This window comes from Salmo trutta, chromosome 29, assembly GCF_901001165.1.
Source record: "Salmo trutta chromosome 29, fSalTru1.1, whole genome shotgun sequence".
Classification (NCBI taxonomy): Eukaryota; Metazoa; Chordata; class Actinopteri; order Salmoniformes; family Salmonidae; genus Salmo; species Salmo trutta.
This window is the reverse complement of record NC_042985.1, coordinates 41,088,308-41,106,257: the sequence shown is the minus strand read 5'-3', so window position 1 is coordinate 41,106,257 and position 17,950 is coordinate 41,088,308. Positions and strand designations below refer to the sequence as shown.

Below are 17,950 nucleotides of genomic sequence, written 5' to 3'. Positions count from 1 at the left end.
AGATAAGTCCATGGTTGGTTTAAGAAGAGGAGGTATACAATGTGAAACATGTTTGAAACAGATAGTCCCATTGCTGAGCTCTCCCATAGGTAACTGTCTGTCTGTCCGTCCTTTACGTGGCACATAGCCCATAAAATGTTATTCTAGTGTAAATGTAGATGTAGCGAAGCTCCACCCTTTGGCACATAAATATAGAGGTTTGAATGACTGGGTCATACTGTAATACAGATCTACACAACACTTTAAAATCAGCAAAAAACAACTCAAAGAACAAAAAGTTCATAAATAGAGTTCATAAGGACATGGTATATGATGAGTGGCATTATAGAGAGAGCGAGCAGTTTGTTACATAGTCTCCTGCGGGAGTATATCGTTTTTAGCTTTGTCAAAAAGTTCACAAAAAAATGCAATGTTATACACAACTAAGCGGCCCTCACCTTGAGGGGTTGCATTCTTTAAAAAGGCTCCAGATGTCATTTCTTTCTCTCTGTCATTTCTTTTCTCAAAGTGTATTTTTTTTGCTTTCTTTTTCCAGCATGCTTGTAAATTGTAATTCAGTCTGTTGCCTGAAGTGGGTAGCAGTGAGTCAGTCTGTGGTTGTGAGAGGGTGGTGGTAAGAGTGCGGATGTGTGTGTGTAGGACGAAGTCCAGCGGGCCAAGGAGATGCCAGATTTGTATGCATGCATAAATGTGTGTGTGTAGCATGAAGTATGTATGTGGCTGTATTTATATGTGGCTGTGTTTATATGTACCACCTATCTGTGTGAGTGTCAGTTTGTGTATGACTCACTGTGGCCTGAAGCATAAGTACGTATCGTTTACTGTATGTATGTGTATACTGTATACAGGTGTGTGTGTGTGTGTGTGTGTGTGTGTGTGTGTGTGTGTATATAAGGGTGTGTAGTTGAAGGGATCAGGAGGACTAAGGGTAAAGAGTAGGAGTAGGGAGGCAGTGAAGCAAGAGGCCTCCCTTACACCTCACTCTCGGTGGAGGGTTTGCGTGCGGGGGTCCAGCCGGTGTCGGGCAGGCTGTGTTGGGGATGGCGTTGGGGTGTGACGGTGACGGGGGTCAGCGTGCTTATGGACGAACACTCCGACGTCTCCTCTTGGAGCAACTGCTCTGTCTCGCCGTCGTCCAGCGAGGCACTGCTGGCCTGCAGGGACACAGTGTCTGTGCGCATGCATGTGTGCAGACCACCCCGCGACGGCTTCAGCTGCTTCAGGTCCTCCCAGTACAGCTCCTCGCTGGAGAGGAGACACACTCCTTCCACGATGCGGATCTTTTCCTTGGTGTAGCCACTGTCCCCGCCCCCCTGAGGAATGAGAAAGAAGACACAGTAGAAGGGTTAGCTGTGTTAGCCTAGCGCACGATGTAGACATCAACCATAATCACAGATCTAGGGTCAGATGTTCATATCCCTAAAAGCATCTGAGGGGATGAAGAATATCTGACCCTGCATAAGTAGTTAGTGGAAAACTAATCCTGTATCAGTGGTTAGACAGCAGCCATTTTGGAATAACTCACCAGAAAACAACTACAAACACTCCAGAGCAGGATGTTATTGTAAAACTCTACCCATGCACAGTAGTAGTTTGCTTTTCAGTGAGATGTCCTCTGGTCTTTCAGTTAGTTTTGTCATCAGTGCTTATGTGTTGAGTGGGCAAGCTATGGAATCTCAAATGTGTCATCTGTTTACTGCATTTATGGAGAAACAATTTATTAGATTTTTTGTGACTGGATGCTAAACAATATACTGAAACTGCTCCAGGTAATCAAAAGGTTAGAGTTGGGCTCAGGACTACATATAATAACAGTCAATTCCCCCAAAATAAGACTGTGTAAAATGACAGACATAAAGTGAAAGGGTTTGTCAAACAAAGAGCATACTTTCAATCCCTCATTATTTGATATTATTAGGTCCATCCACAGCCATAGATAAAGTGCATTCAAAAAGTATTCACACCCCTCAACTTTTTCCACATTTTGTGTTATAAGGTGGGATTAAAATAGATTAAATTGTAATTTTTTTGTCAACGACCTACACAAAATATATGTATTATTTGCACATTATTTATTTTTTAATTTTTCAAACTGTCAAGTTGGTTGCTGATCATTGCTAGTCTTGCCATAGATTTTCAAGACTATTTAAGTCAAAACTGTAACTAGGCCACTCAGGAACATTCAATGTTGTCTTGGTAAGCAACTCCAGTGTACAGTGGCTTGCGAAAGTATTCACCCCCTTGGCATTTTTCCTATTTTGTTGCCTTACAACCTGAAATTAAAATAGCTTTTGGGGGGTTTGTATCATTTGATTTACACAACATGTCTACCGCTTTGAAGATGCAATTTTTATTATTATTGTGAAACAAACGAGAAATAAGACAAAAAAACGGAAAACTTGAGTGTGCATAACTATTTCTTCGCCAAGACCAGCCAAGACCTCAGGAAAAAAAATTGACCTCCACAAGTCTGGTTCATCCAGTTCATCGACGCGGTTAGGAGGGAGCTTAAAGGGCCAAATTCAGTCTCAATGACCAATTTCCAAGGGAGATAAATGAACGCTGTAAGAGACTATTCGGTACAAAGACAACAAAGGAAGGATGGTAGGAGTGCCTTTATCACTGTGGACAAACTCTTTATAGATGGACAGCTATTCCGAGACAGCTCCATAACACCGTGGCTGTACTAAATTTTACAGAGACTTCAGGTTACGAAAAAAAAGAAGGTATGGGAACTAAAATTATCTGAACATTATGAAGTGGATATGAACACACGTACTCAATTACATGCTTGCTTAGACATACGGACAAACCTGATCTCGCTCTCCTCTCTCACTCTCTCTTTCTCTTCTCTCGCTCTCTCTCTTGTTGAGAACTCTTTTATAATTAATGTGTGTATTGTTTGTCCATCTTTTTTATGCATTTGTCTACAAGTTTATATATGTTTACAACAAGCAAGGGGAAGATATCAGAATAGGGGCATTGGGGAATAATAACATATTGTATGGAATACATTTGTACTGTAGTGAAGCCGTCTCTAGAGTAATGAAAGGTCTCTTTCATGATCATGTGAAACGTCAATTGCTATGGAAATGCTGGGATGTGTTTTTCAATTATGTTAAAGGTAATTATGATGCAACTATGATGGTGATACAATATGGATTACAATTATCATCATGAATATCAAAGCTATACGCACTACATGTTACACACTGACACTCAACCATGCAAAATGTTATTTGGACATCACACATTATTATTATTTATTTGGACATCACACATTATAGTCTTACTCTTATAGACATTGTACACACTCACTATATCACATCCAATATCATACACATCACCCTACTCAGATTTGCTACAGACATAATATCTTGTCTCAATTTTCTAACATCTGTGGTATTGGCTCACAGGCAAACAGGCAAGGGAATAAAACAAATATTGCTAGAACCTATTTCTTGAATTCTAAATATCAGACAGTTGAAAGCTCTAGTTTTGACCTTCATAATACCTCTGATGGCAGTAACTTTACAAGCACTAATTATTGTCAATTTAGACTGAGAATAGTATCTAGTTATGGTAAGGGGTAAAATAAGTATAGCCAGTTATAATTGTAATGGTTTAGCAGTTTATAAAAAAGATCAGTCTTTACATGGCTAAAAGAAAAGGAATATAACATATACTGTTTACAGGAAACTCACTCCACATCCTTAGATGAAGTTGCGTGGAAAAAGGAATGGGGTGGTGAAATAATTGTCCGTCATGGACAAAGGAACTCAAAGGGTGTGATATTAATTAACAAAAATGTCGATCTGAATGTGCAAGTAGTCAGGAATGATTCGAAAGGAAGGAATATGAAAGTGGACGTAAAAGAGATTTGGTTCATTAATTTATAAATGGTCCAAATCAGGATGATCCACACTTCTTCGAAAACATTTATACCAATTTATTGAAATTACTAGAGGTCGACCGAGTAATCGGAATGGCCGATTAATTAGGGCCGATTTCAAGTTTTCATAACAATCGGAAATCGGTATTTTTGGACGCAATTTTTTTTATTTATATATATATATATTTTTTTTAGACCTTTATTTAACTAGGCAAGTCAGTTAAGAACACATTCTCATTTTCAATAACGGCCTAGGAACGGTGGGTTAACTGCCTTGTTCTGGGGCAGAACGACAGATTTTTCCCTTGTCAGCTCAGGGATTCAATCTTGCAACCTTACGGTTAACTAGTCCAACGCTCTATTACTAGTTTATCTAGCCTGTCCTGCGTTGCATATAATCGCTTAGGTACATGTTGCTCCAACCGTAAACATCAATGCCTTTCCTAAAATCAATACACAGAAGTATATATTTTTAAACCTGCATATTTAGCTAAATGAAATCCAGGTTAGCAGGCAATATTAACTAGGTGAAATTGTATCATTTTGCATTCATTGCACGCAGTCAGGGTATATGCAACACTTTGGGTAATTTGTCAGAATTTTACGTAATTATGTCATAACACCGAAGTTTGTGCAATGTAACAGGAATAACGTTTTGTTTTCGAGATGATAGTTTCCGGATTCGACCATATTATTGACCTAAGGCTCGTGTTTCTGTGTGTTATTATGTTATAATTAAGTCTGATTTGATAGAGCAGTCTGACTGAGCGGTGGTAGGCAGCAGCAGGCTCGTAAGCATTCATTCAAAATAGTACTTTCGTGCGTTTTGCCAGCAGCACTTCGCAATGCTTCAAGCATTGCGCTGTTTATGACTTCAAGCCTATCAACTCCCAAGATTAGGCTGGTGTAACCCATGTAAAATGGCTAGCTAGTTAGCCGGGTGCGCGCTAATAGCGTTTCAAACGTCACTCGCTCTGAGACTTGGAGTAGTTTTTTCCCTTCCTCTACATGGGTAACGCTGCTTCGAGGGTGGCTGTTGTCGATGTGTTCCTGGTTTAAGCCCAGGTAGGAGCGAGGAGAGGGACGGAAGCTATACTGTTACACTGGCAATACTAAAGTGCCTATAAGAACATCCAATAGTCAAAGGTATATGAAATACAAATCGTATAGAGAGAAAAAGTCCTATAATTCCTATAATAACTACAACCTAAAACATCTTGAAAATTGAATATTGAAGACTCATGTTAAAAGGAACCACCAGCTTTCATATGTTCTCATGTTCTGAGCAAGGAACTTAAACATTAGGTTTTTTACATGGCACATATTGCACTTTTACTTTCTTCTCCAACACTTTGTTTTTGCATCATTTAAACCAAATTGAACATGTTTCATTATTTATTTGAGGCTAAATTGATTTTATTGATGTATTATAGTAAAATAAGTGTTCATTCAGTATTGTTGTAATTGTCATTATCACAAATAAATAAATAAAAAGAATCGGCTGATTAATCGGTATCGGCGTTGAAAAATCATAAATCGGTCGACCTCTAGAACTTACAGGCAAAACATTATCTAATCATTATGGTAGGAGACTATAACACAGTGTTAAGTACCTCAATGGACCATAAAGGTAATCACTCTACAATCCATCATCACCGTGCCCTCTTGGGGCTAGGGGGCAGTATTTTCACGGCCGGATGAAAAACGTACCCAATTTAAACAGGTTACTACTCTGGCCCAGAAAATAGAATATGCATATTATTAGTAGATTTGGATAGAAAGCACTCTGAAGTTTCTAAAACTGTTTGAATGGTGTCTGTGAGTATAACAGAACTCATATGGCAGGCAAAAACCTGAGAAAAATGTAATCAGGAAGTGGGAGAAATTTAGTTTTTCTTTTGAATCCCTTGAAAAACTACAGTGACATAGGATTTACGTTGCACCTCCTAACTCTTCCATTGGCTGTCAACAATCTTTAGGAACTGGTTTCATCCGTCACCTGTTACCGGGCAGAAAATTGTGGCTCAGTCAATCAGTGGCCAGTCTGAGGACAGGTGTCTCGTGACGCACGTGCACGTGACTTCGCTGTTTGTTATTATCCTTCTGGGATGAATACCTATTGCCCGGTTGTAAAATTATCGCAATTTTACGTTATAAAATACCCTAAAGGATTGATTGTAAACATCGTTTGACATGTTTCTACAAATGGTAATGGAAGTTTTGAACATTTCGTCTATGGATTTGCGTCCACGCCACATGGCAATGTAAAGTGTTCTGGATGGGTCAACAAAACAGACGTATTTGGACATAAATGATGGACTTTGCAGAACAAATGAACATTTCTTGTGGAAGTGGGTGCCCTTCCGAGTGCATTCCGCCGAAGATCAGCAAAGGTAAGAAAATATTTCGAACATATTTTTAGAGATTTGTCAACGCCGTGGTTGTAGGCTAACTGTATAGCTTAGCATTGAAGGCTAAGTTCTGTACTCAGAATATTGAACAATGTGCTTTTTCCGTAAAGTTATTTTGAAATCTGACAGTGGTTGCATAAAGGAGTAGATTATCTCTAATTCTTTAAATAATTGTTATACATTTTGTCAACGTTTATGAGTTCTTCTGTAAATGAATGTGCCTATTCACATGAAGGTTATGGGGAGAAAACATTTTCTGAACGCCACGCGCCAATGTAAAAATTGGGTTTTTGGATATAAATATGCACTTGATCGAACACAAAAATGCATGTATTGTCTAACATGATGTCCTAGGAGTGTCATCTGATGAAGATTGTCAAAGGTTAGTGCTTAATTTTAGCTGTATATCTGGTTTTGTGACGACTATCCGTGCTTGGAAAATGGCTTTTATTTTTTTTTGCTAATGTGCGATCCTAAAATAATCTAATGTACTGCTTTCACCGTAAAGCCTTTTTGAAATCGGACAATGTGATTGGATTAACGAGTAGAGTATCTTTAAAATGCCGTATAATCTTGATTTTTTTTTTGAGAGTTTCTTTTTTTAATTTCGCGCCGTGCGTTGTCACTGGTTGTTGTCCAACCAATCCCGTTAACGGGATTTTATCTCGAAGGGGTCCTCGAGAAGTTAAGGAAATCACAAATATTATGGACACATTAAAAATAGTGGATATTTGGAGACTAAAAAACCCTGACCTAGTGAGATATACATGGAGGAGACTTAATCAAGCTAGTCGTCTTGACTACTTTCCTGTCTCTTTCATCGAAGGTTAAAAATGTTTTAATAGGAGACAGAATGCGATCGGATCATTATCTAATTGGCATTCACATAACTCTTACAGATTTTCCACGTGGACGGGGATAACTAAGACAAAATAATTTATAACTGCATTTTTCCAGTATAATACAGGTTCAGAAAATCCCTTTATTGTTTGAGATACCTTTAAATGTACCTTCAGGGGTCATTCAATTCAATATTCATCAATAATAAAAAAGCAGTTTTTGGCTAAAGCGACAAGACTAACAAGGGAAATCCATGAACTAATAGTACACAGGTAGATAGCAATAAAAACGACACTACAGAGATACAAAATAAGTTAGAGGAAAAACAAAAAGACCTCGAGGAACATATTCAAGAACTATCTAATGTAATCTATTAAACAAACAAAGCAAACTGGATGGAATATGGGGAAATAAGCACAAAATTCTTCCTGAATCTCCAATACAGGAACGCTAACAAAAAGAATTTGCAGAAACTCGTTACTGAAGACGGAGTCATCTATGATTCTCCAAATGATATTTTAAAAGAGGAAGCTAATTATTTTAGGCAGATGTTCTCTATTCCGTCTGATCCTTTCTCACTGAATGAAGATTATGGCAAGGAATTCTTTCCAACTAATATAAAAAAAAAAAAATTAACAAATGTACAGAAAGTTTAGTACAAAGGCCAAATTACAGAGGAAGAACTTTTTGAGACTATTAAATCCTTTCAGTCTGGTAAAACCCCAGGGCATGATGGCGTACCGGTAGAGGTATAATCAAGTATTTTTTGATACATTAAAAGCTCCATTGTTAGATTGTTTTAACTACTCCTATAGAAATGGTAGTCTGTCAGGTACTCAGCAGGAAGGTCGGATTTCTCTATTATTAAAACAAGACCCAGATGGCAAATATAAAGACACAGTCTATCTAAAAAACTGGAGGCCCCTTACACTTCAATGTTGTGATGTAAAAATACTAGCAAAATGCATAGCACTAAGAATTAAAAGGGTTTTACCAGGTATTGTTCATCCTGATCAGACAGTTTTTTTTACATGGACGATACATTGGAGATAATACACGACAACTACTAGAAATAATAGAACATCATGAAACATATAAGAAGCCAGGAATGGTATTTATAGCGGATTTTGATAAAGTAAGACTTTATCGGATTTGGATTTTTTCAATTACGGTAATTCTCTTATAAAATAGGTAAAAAATAATGTATATCAACCCCAGGTGTAAAATAGTAAATAACGGCTACTTCTCAGAGAGTTTTGGATTTTCAAGAGGAGTTAAACGAGGGTGTCCGCTGTCACCATATCTATTCGTTATGGCCATTGAAATGCTAGCTATTAAAATCTGATCCAATAACAACATTAGAGGATTAGAAATCCAAGGCTTAAAAACAAAGGTGTCTATGTATGCCGATGACTCAAGTTTTATATTAAGTCTGCAAGCTAGATCCCTGCAATGTCTCATTAAAGATCTAGATAACTTTTCTGTACTCTCTGGACTAAAACCTAATTATGATAAGTGTACAATATTACGTATTGGATCCTTAAATACAACTTTTACATTACCCTGCAGTTTACCTATAAAATGGGCTGATGGTGAAGTAGACATACTTGGTATTCATATCACAAAAGATGTAAATAAGCTCTCCACAATGAATTTCAATAGAAAACTTGTAAAAATAGACAAGATACTGCAACCATGGAGAGGTAAATACCTGTCTATTTATGGAAAAATTACGCTGATTACCTCCTTAGTCATATCTCAGTTTACACACTTACTTATGGCGCTGCCTACTCCTGATGAATCGTTTTTCAAATCATGTGAGCAAAAAATATTTTGCTTTATCTGGGAAGCTAAACCAGACAAAAAACGCGCCTATCTATATAATGAATATGAATTGGGTGGCTTGAGATTATTAAATATAAAAGCACTAAACTCTCTCTAAAAGCTTCGCTCATTCATTTTATTTGAACCCTAAATAGTTTTCAAGTAGATTACTAAGAAAAGCTCATCCATTGTTTAAAATTGCCTTTTTTCCTTTGTGCAGATTGCCATGTCTCATTTTCAATTAATTGAAAATGATACTTTTTTTCAAAGTATCTCTCTTTTTCAAACAAGCATTGCAGAGCTGGCTACAATTTGAATTTCATCCCCCTGAAAAGATAGAACAAATATTACAACAAATATTATGCCTGAACTCAAATGTGCTGGTTAATAAAATACCTGTATTTATGGGAAAGATGTTTGAAAAGGGTATTTTGTTCTTAAATGATATTATAAATTGGAATGGTAGAGATATGTCCTTCATGGAATTGTACGGAAAGGTCTGCTCAATCCAATAGTACAACAAATTGATTACAGCATTGCCCCAAAAATGGAGGAGGCGGGCGGGAGGAGGTAGGGAACTGGTCTGTCTGCCCAATATAAAGGATCAAAACTGGCGGAGGAATAAAAATAGCATAAATAGGAAAGTATACCAGTTTCATTTGAGGACCACGAAGTTGACAACTGTGCCATACAGATTGCAAAATATTTGTGAAGAGAGTTTTGATGTACTGATTCCATGGTACAAGGTGTATGAGTTGATATACACTGCTCAAAAAAATAAAGGGAACACTTAAACAACACAATGTAACTCCAAGTCAATCACACTTCTGTGAAATCAAACTGTCCACTTAGGAAGCAACACTGATTGACAATAAATTTCACATGCTGTTGTGCAAATGGAATAGACAACAGGTGGAAATTATAGGCAATTAGCAAGACACCCCCAATAAAGGAGTGGTTCTGCAGGTGGTGACCACAGATTCCTATGCTTCCTGGCTGATGTTTTGGTCACTTTTGAATGCTGGCGGTGCTTTCACTCTAGTGGTAGCATGAGACGGAGTCTACAACCCACACAAGTGGCTCAGGTAGTGCAGCTCATCCAGGATGGCACATCAATGCGAGCTGTGGCAAGAAGGTTTGCTGCGTCTGTCAGCGTAGTGTCCAGAGCATGGAGGCGCTACCAGGAGACAGGCCAGTACATAAGGACACGTGGAGGAGGCCGTAGGAGGGCAACAACCCAGCAGCAGGACCGCTACCTCAGCCTTTGTGCAAGGAGGAGCAGGAGGAGCACTGCCAGAGCCCTGCAAAATGACCTCCAGCAGGCCACAAATGTGCATGTGTCTGCTCAAACGGTCAGAAACAGACTCCATGAGGGTGGTATGAGGGCCCGACTGCATCTCGCTGACAGAGATAGTGTGTATGGCCCAGGCCCAGTTCTCCATGCATCTCGCTGACAGAGATAAACTAGTGTGTATGGCCCAATATGTGTTGCGTAGAAACCCAAAGTGGGTGGCCAGCAGAGATAGATGGGATGGGCTGAGGGAAGCTGAGGGTTGGTATGTGGAATTGGAGACAAGTGGGAGTGGAGTTGCTGTGTGAGAGAGAATAACGTTCAAAGATAAGTAAAACAATTAAATAAAAAGTCAAAATAAATCATAATAAAAAGTACATTTGAATACACTAAGTGGCAGTGTTTTTACAACTAATGCCGGTTTGCCTGAGGCTGATGCCATGCAGGTGTTTGTACACATGCATATACACACACTCATTCAAATAAACACATACAAGAACACACACATACATGCAATAGTGCCAAACATGCACACAAACACATACAGTTGGCATTGCTGTTATGATTTTAGTTGTCCTTGATGTCCTTTGTAATAAATGTACTATTATTATCATTTTGTTTTTGCATTGTTGTTGGCTGTTTTCTTCAGTTTTTTCCTTTTTAGTTCATTCTCTTGGTTGTTGGTGCATTGGGGGGTTCTTGGGGGTGGGCAATGGAATTAATTGTATTTTCTATTTGATTTTTTTCTTCCTGGGGGGGCTCTCGAATGGTTGAGGGACAGCTATTGGGGAACTGTGGGGGATCTTGGAGGGTTCGGGTTCACATTTTTTGACCTGTTGGTAGATCGTTCAACATGCCCTTGAGCAGGGCATTGACCCTGGATGCTTCTGTGTGTCGCTCTGAATGGGAATCTGTTAGATGACTGGTATGATGTAGTTATTGAGCGGCTTCTCTGCAAGTATATTGTATGTTTCGAATATTCAATAAATAAAAAATAAATAAAAAAAGTCCACCTGTGTGCAATCCAACTAATTATGTGACTTCTGAAGGTAATTGGTTGCACCAGATATTATTTAGGGGCTTTATAGCAAAGGGGGTGAATACATATGCACGCACCACTTTTCAGTTTTTTATTTTGGGGAATTTGGAAGTAATTATTACATGACATTTTTACATGAAATCAAAATCCATTTAAATGACAGGTTGTAATGCAACAAAATAGGAAAAACACCAAGGGGGATGAATACTTTTGCAAGGCACTGTATATTTGGCCTTGTGTTTTAGGTTTTTGTCCTGCTGAATTTGTCTCCCAGTGTCTGTTGGAAAGCAGACGAAACATGGTTTTCCTCTAGGATTTTGCCTGAGCTTAGCTCTATTCCATTTCTTTTTATCCTTAAAAGCTCTTGCAGATGATAAGCATATCCATAACATGATGCAGCCACAACCATGCTTGAAAATATGAAGAGTGGTACTCAGTGATGTGATATGTTATATTTGCCCCAAACATAACACTTTATATTTAGGACATTTCCTAGCCATTTCTTTGCAGTATTACTTTAGTACCTTTTTGCAAACAGGATGCATGTTTCAGAATATTTGTATTCTGTCATTTAGGTTAGTATTGTGGAGTAACTACAATGTTGTTGATCCATCCTCCGTTTTCTCTAATCACAGCCATTAAACTAACTGTTTTAAAGTCATGGTGAAATCCCTGAGCGGTTTCCTTCCTCTCCGGCAACTGCGTTAGGAAGGACACCTGTATCTTTGTAGTGACTGGGTGTACACATACACCATCCGAAGTGTACTTAATAACTTTATCATGCTCAAAGGGATAATTAATGTCTGTTTTTTTATCTACCAATAGGTTCCCTTCTTTGCGAACCATTTGAAAACCTCCCTGGTCTTTGCGGTTGAATCTGTGTTTGAAATTGACTGCACGACTGAGGGACCTTACAGATAATTAATTGTATGTGATGAGAGATGAGGTAGTCTTTCAAAAATTAAGTTAAACTATCATTTCACACAGAGTGAGTCCATGCAACTTATTATGTGACTTAAGTACATTTTTACACTTGAACTTATTTAGGCTTGCCAAAAACAAAGGAGTTGAATACTTATTGACACAAGAGACTTCTGCTTTTCATTTTAAATTAATTTGAAAAAAAATTGAAAAACATAATTACACTGACATTATGAGATGATGCGACAGAGATGGTCGCCTCGCTTCGAGGTCTATGCAGCATTTTGTTTTTTTATGTATTATTTCTTACATTGTTACCCCAGGAAATCTTAAGTCGTATTACATACTGCCAGGAAGAACTATTGGATACAAGAGCAATGTCAACTTACCAAAATTACAACCAGGAATATGACTTTCCCGAAGTGGATACTCTGTTTGGACCACCACCCATGACAATGGAGCTAATTCCAGTAAGCAATCCAAAACAACGATGCCACAGAAGGGGCAGACGAATCGGCCACTTGGCCAGGCTCCGTAGATGTGCACATCGCACACCGCTCCCGAGTATACTACTAGCCAACATCCAGTCTCTTGACAACAAGGTAGATGAAAGTCGAGCAAGGGTTGTCTTCCAGAGAGACATCTGAGATTGAAACATTTTCAGTTTCACGGAAACATGGCTCTCTCGGAATATGTTGTCGGAATCGGTTCAGCCACCGGGCTTCTCCATGCATCTCGCTGACAGAGATAAACACCTCTCTGCGAAAAGGAAGGGCGGGTGTGTATGATTTATGATTAACGAGTCATGGTGTAATCATAACAACATACAGGAACTCAAGTCCTTCTGCTCACCCTATCTAGAATTCCTTACAATCAAGTGCCGGCCATTTTACCTACCAAGAGAATTCTCATCAGTTATAGTCACAGCTGTGTACATTCCCCCTCAAGCAGACACCAAGACGGCCATCAAGGAACTTCACTGGACTATATGCCAACTGGAAATCATACATATCCTGAGGCTGCATTTATTGTTTATTGTGGGGATTTTAACTTGGCAAATTTGAGAATAAGTCTACCTAAATTCTTCCAGCATATTGATTGTGCTATGCGCATGCGCAATACCGTCGACCACTGCTACTCTAACTTCCGCAATGCATACAAAGCCCTCCTCCGCCCTCCCTTCGGCAAATCCGACCCCGACGCCATCTTGCTCCTTCCGTCTTATAGGCAGAAACTCACAGGATGTGCCAGTGACGAGAACCATTCAACGCTGGTCCAACCAATCGGAAGCCACGGTTCAAGAATGTTTTGATCATGCGGAGTGGAATGTGTTCCGGTCAGCCAAAGAGAACAACATCGACCTATACGCTGACTCAGTGAGTGCGTTTATAAAGAAGTGCATTGAAGATGTTGTACCCACTGTGACTATTAAAACCTACCCTAACCAGAAACCATGGATGGATGTCTGAATATAAACAGTGTAGCTATTCCCTCCGCAAGGTAATCAATCAAGCAAAATGCCAGTACAGGGACAAGGTGGAGTCGCAATTCAATGGCTCAGACACGAGACGTATGTGGCAGGGTCTACAGGAAATCACAGACTACAAAAAGAAATCCAGCCACGTCACGGACCCGACGTCACGCTTCCAGACAAACTAAACACCTTCTTTGTCTGCTATGAGGATAATACAATGCCGTCGTAGCCCACTAACAAGGACTGCCCCCCCTCCCCCTCCGTGGCTGACGTGAGTAAAACATTTAAACGTGTTAACCCTCGCAAGGCTGCTGGCCCAGATGGCATCCCTAGCCGCATCCTCAAAGCATGCGCAGACCAGCTGGCTGGTGTGTTGACAAACATATTCAATCGCTCTCTATCCCAGTCTGTTGTCCCCACATGCTTCAAGATGGCTACCATTGTTCCTGTACCCAAGAAGGCAAAGATAACTGAACTAAATGACTACCGCCCTGTGGAACTCACTTCTGCAACATGAAGTGCTTTGAGAGACAAGTCAAGGATCATATCACCTCCACCTTACCGGCCACCCTAGACCCACTTCAGTTTGCATACCGCCCCAACAGGTCCACAGACGACGCAATCGCCATCACACTGCCCTATCCCATCTGGGCAAAAAGAATACCTATGTAAGAACGCTGTTCATTGACTACAGCTCAGCATTCAACACCATAGTACCCTCCAAGCTCATCATCAAGCTGGAGGCCCTGGGTCTCAACCCCAACTTGTGCAATTGGGTCCTGGATGTTGACGGGCCGTCCCCAGGTGGTGAAGGCAGGAAACAACATCTCCATTTCACTGACCCTCAACACTGGGGCCCCACAAGGGTGCGTGCTCAGCCCTCTCCTGTACTCCCTGTTCACCCACGACTGCGTGGCCATGCACACTTCCAACTCAATCATCAAGTTTGCAGATGACACAACAGTAGTGGGCTTGATTACCAACAATGACGACGAGACAGCCTACAAGGAGGTGAAGACACTCAGATTGTGGTGTCAGGAAAACAACCTCTCACTCAACATCAACAAAACAAAGGAGATGATCGTGGACTTCAGGAAACAGCAGAGGGAGCACCCCCCTATCCACATTGAAGGGACAGCAGTGGAGAAGGTAGAACGTTTTAAGTTCCTCTGCGTACACATCACAGACAAACTGAAATGGTCCACTCACACAGACAGTGTGAAGGCGCAACAGCGCCTCTTCAACCTCAGGAGGCTAAAGAAATTTGGCTTGTCACCCAAAACCCTGACAAACTTTCACAGATGCACAATCGAGAGCATCTGGTTGGGCTGTATCACAGCCTGGTAAGGCAACTGCACCACCCTCAACTGCAAGGCTCTCCAGAGGGTGGTGTGGTCTGCACAACGCATCACCGGTGGCAAACGACTTGCCCTCCATGACACCTACAGCACCCGATGTCACAGGAAGGCCAAAAAGATCAACAAGGACATCAACCACCCGAGCCGCTGCCTGTTCACACCGCTATCATCCAGAAGGCGAGGTCAGTACAGGTGCATCAAAGCTGGGACCGAGAGACTGAAAACAGCTTCTATCTCAAGGCCATCAGACTGCTAAACAGCAATCACTAACTCAGAGAGGCTGCTGCCTACATTGAGACCCAAATCACTGGCCACATCACAAGTCACTTTATACAATGTACTCTAAATAATGCCACTTTAATAATGTTTACATATCTTACATTACATGTTTATACCGTATTTTATACCATTTACTGCACCTTGCCTATGCTGCTCGGCCATCCATATACTTACATGTACATATTCTCATTCAGCCCTTTAGATTTGTGTGCATTAGGTAGTTGGGGAATTGTTAGATTACTTGTTAGATATTACTGCACTGTCGGAACAAGAAGCACAAGCATTTTGCTACACTCACATTAACATCTGCTAACCATGTGAATGTGACAAATAAAACTTGATTTGATTTGATTGTGTGTATGCCAGTGACACACAATCTCAATTTAATCAATTTAAAATTCAGGCTGTAGCACACCAAAAGTGGAAAAAGTCAAGGGGTGTGAACATTTTCTGAAGGCACTGTATGTCTCTACATTTTTCAAATCATTAGTTAAGTCAGTCATCACAAAGAATCAGTTGTCATATATGACCAAGCAGAGGAACAATAGTAGACACATGAGAGAGAGCATGTACACATGCTAGGTGAAGGTGGGGACAAGAGAAAGAGACAAAAGGAGTGAGAGATACAGGAGGAGTGAAAGAGAGAGTCATAGGTTGATTGATTGGAGGGATTCCCCCATGGTGTGTGACTACCTCTGCGCAGGACAAAACAGGTCAAAAGAATAAAGGAGAGAGGCTGTTGTAAGGATGAGAGAGCTGCAGTGAAGGAGAGGGGAAGAGAAGAAAAGAGAGATGAGTGGACGGGTCGGTCACCACTTGTGCCTCTTCATGTTTGGTTATAATAAAACTACTGTAAAGCAATCTATCTACAGCATAGGAGATAAACTAGTATTTGTCTCAATGGTTACTCCTGGCCATACCTTTTGAAACCCGGTCATAATAGGCATACAGAAACCCAATGGATTCACATCAAATGTATCCATTACTCTATTAAAACATTAGGTACTTTCTTATTCTCATCAAAGTCTGAAGTGAGAGATAAGGCCCAGATTCAGTAAACGTTTGCACCAGTGCAAAGGATGCATGTTATTATATGAGAATAACATACATTTCCGTTTCACCATCAAATCGTGATTTAACATTTATGCTATAGACCCTCCAGAAAAATATCTGCTGCAAATGCTTGCGCATGAAAAAATGCTTAGCTAGACTAGAACTCTGTCATCATTTTCTTGAAATACTAAATAGGCCTGGGAAGTTACCTCTTTCTTATATCGTAGCTGGTTGTAAATGGGCGGCTTTTGAGAGGTCTCAATCTTGACCTCTTGCGTTGACGTCCTATATGAGGGGTTACTGTAAGTCAGGTTGCTCACCCCGGGGTCAGCAAACTTGGACTTTTTGTGTCTGAGGATAGAAAGATGGGAAAACACATTGTACACACAGTCCACTGGATAAAACTGTCCATGGGGTGGCAATCTAGGTTAGCTCCCACAACAGACAAATGTCACAGGTCTAATGTAGCTTCCTCTCTGTGTGTTCTTTATCTGCACTGACATGAAACGATAAGTTACATGACAGTAACACTGGCCAAATCTATTGGTGCTAAATTTGTTTGCACCTAATCACTTATTTCAGATCTGGGCAGATAAAGGGATGGAGAATAGACATATATATACACTACCGTTCAAAAGTATGGAGTCACTTAGAAATGTCCTTGTTTTTGAAAGAAAAGCACATTTTTTTGGCCATTAAAATAACATCAAATTGATCAGAAATACAGTGAAGACATTGTTAATGTTGTAAATGACTATTGTTGCTGGAAACAGCGTATTTTTTATGGAATATCTACATAGGCGTACAAGAAACTGAAGATCTCTTACAATGCTGTGTACTACTCCCTTCACAGAACAGTGCAAACTGGCTCTAACTAGAATAGAAAGAGGAGTGGGAGGCCCCAGTGCACAACTGAGCAAGAGGACAAGTACACTAGAGTGTCTAGTTTGAGAAACAGACGCCTCAAGTCCTCAACTGGCAGATTCATTAAATAGTACCCGCAAAACACCAGTCTCAACGCCAACAGTGAAGAGGTGACTCCGGGATGCTGGCCTTCAAGGCAGAGTTGCAAAGAAAAAGCCATATCTCAGACTGGCCAATAAAAATAAAAGATTAAGATGGGCAAAAGAAGATAGGCACTGGACAAAGGAACTCTGCCTAGAAGGCCAGCATCCCGGAGTCGCCTCTTCACTGTTGACTTTGAGACTGGTGTTTGGCGTGTACTATTTAATTAAGCTGCCTATTGAGGACTTGTGAGGCGTCTGTTTCTCTCCCACAAATGCTGATGATCCAGATACTCAACTAGTCTAAAGGCCAGTTTTATTGCTTCTTTAAATCAGAACAACAGTTTTCAGCTGTGCTAACATAATTACAAAAGGGTTTTCTAATGATCAATTAGCCTTTTAAAATAATAAAGTTGGATTAGCTAACGCAACGTGCCATTGGAACACAGGAGTGATGGTTGCTGATAATGGGCCTCTGTACGCCTATGTAGATATTCCATAAAAAAATCACAGTTTCCAGCTACAATATTAATTTACAACATTAACAATGTCTACACTGTATTT

At 40.1% G+C, this 17,950-nt stretch overlaps 1 protein-coding gene across 3 annotated transcripts in view; it reads right to left on the bottom strand.

The window, feature by feature from the left end:
- Positions 1-488: 488 nt before the first annotated feature.
- Positions 489-17,950, bottom strand: part of LOC115167621 (low-density lipoprotein receptor-related protein 4) — a 233,644-nt gene continuing 216,182 nt past the window's right edge. For 2 of the 3 annotated variants that reach the window (XM_029722210.1, XM_029722211.1), the window contains exons 37-38: positions 16,592-16,733; positions 489-1,313 (exon numbers count right to left, since the gene is read on the bottom strand). In XM_029722210.1, coding sequence (XP_029578070.1) covers positions 972-1,313; positions 16,592-16,733 — 484 coding nt within the window. In that variant the 3' untranslated portion in view covers positions 489-971. Of the gene's footprint in view, positions 1,314-16,022; positions 16,086-16,591; positions 16,734-17,950 lie in introns of all 3 variants that reach the window. The other variant, XM_029722212.1, reaches the window with a different exon arrangement.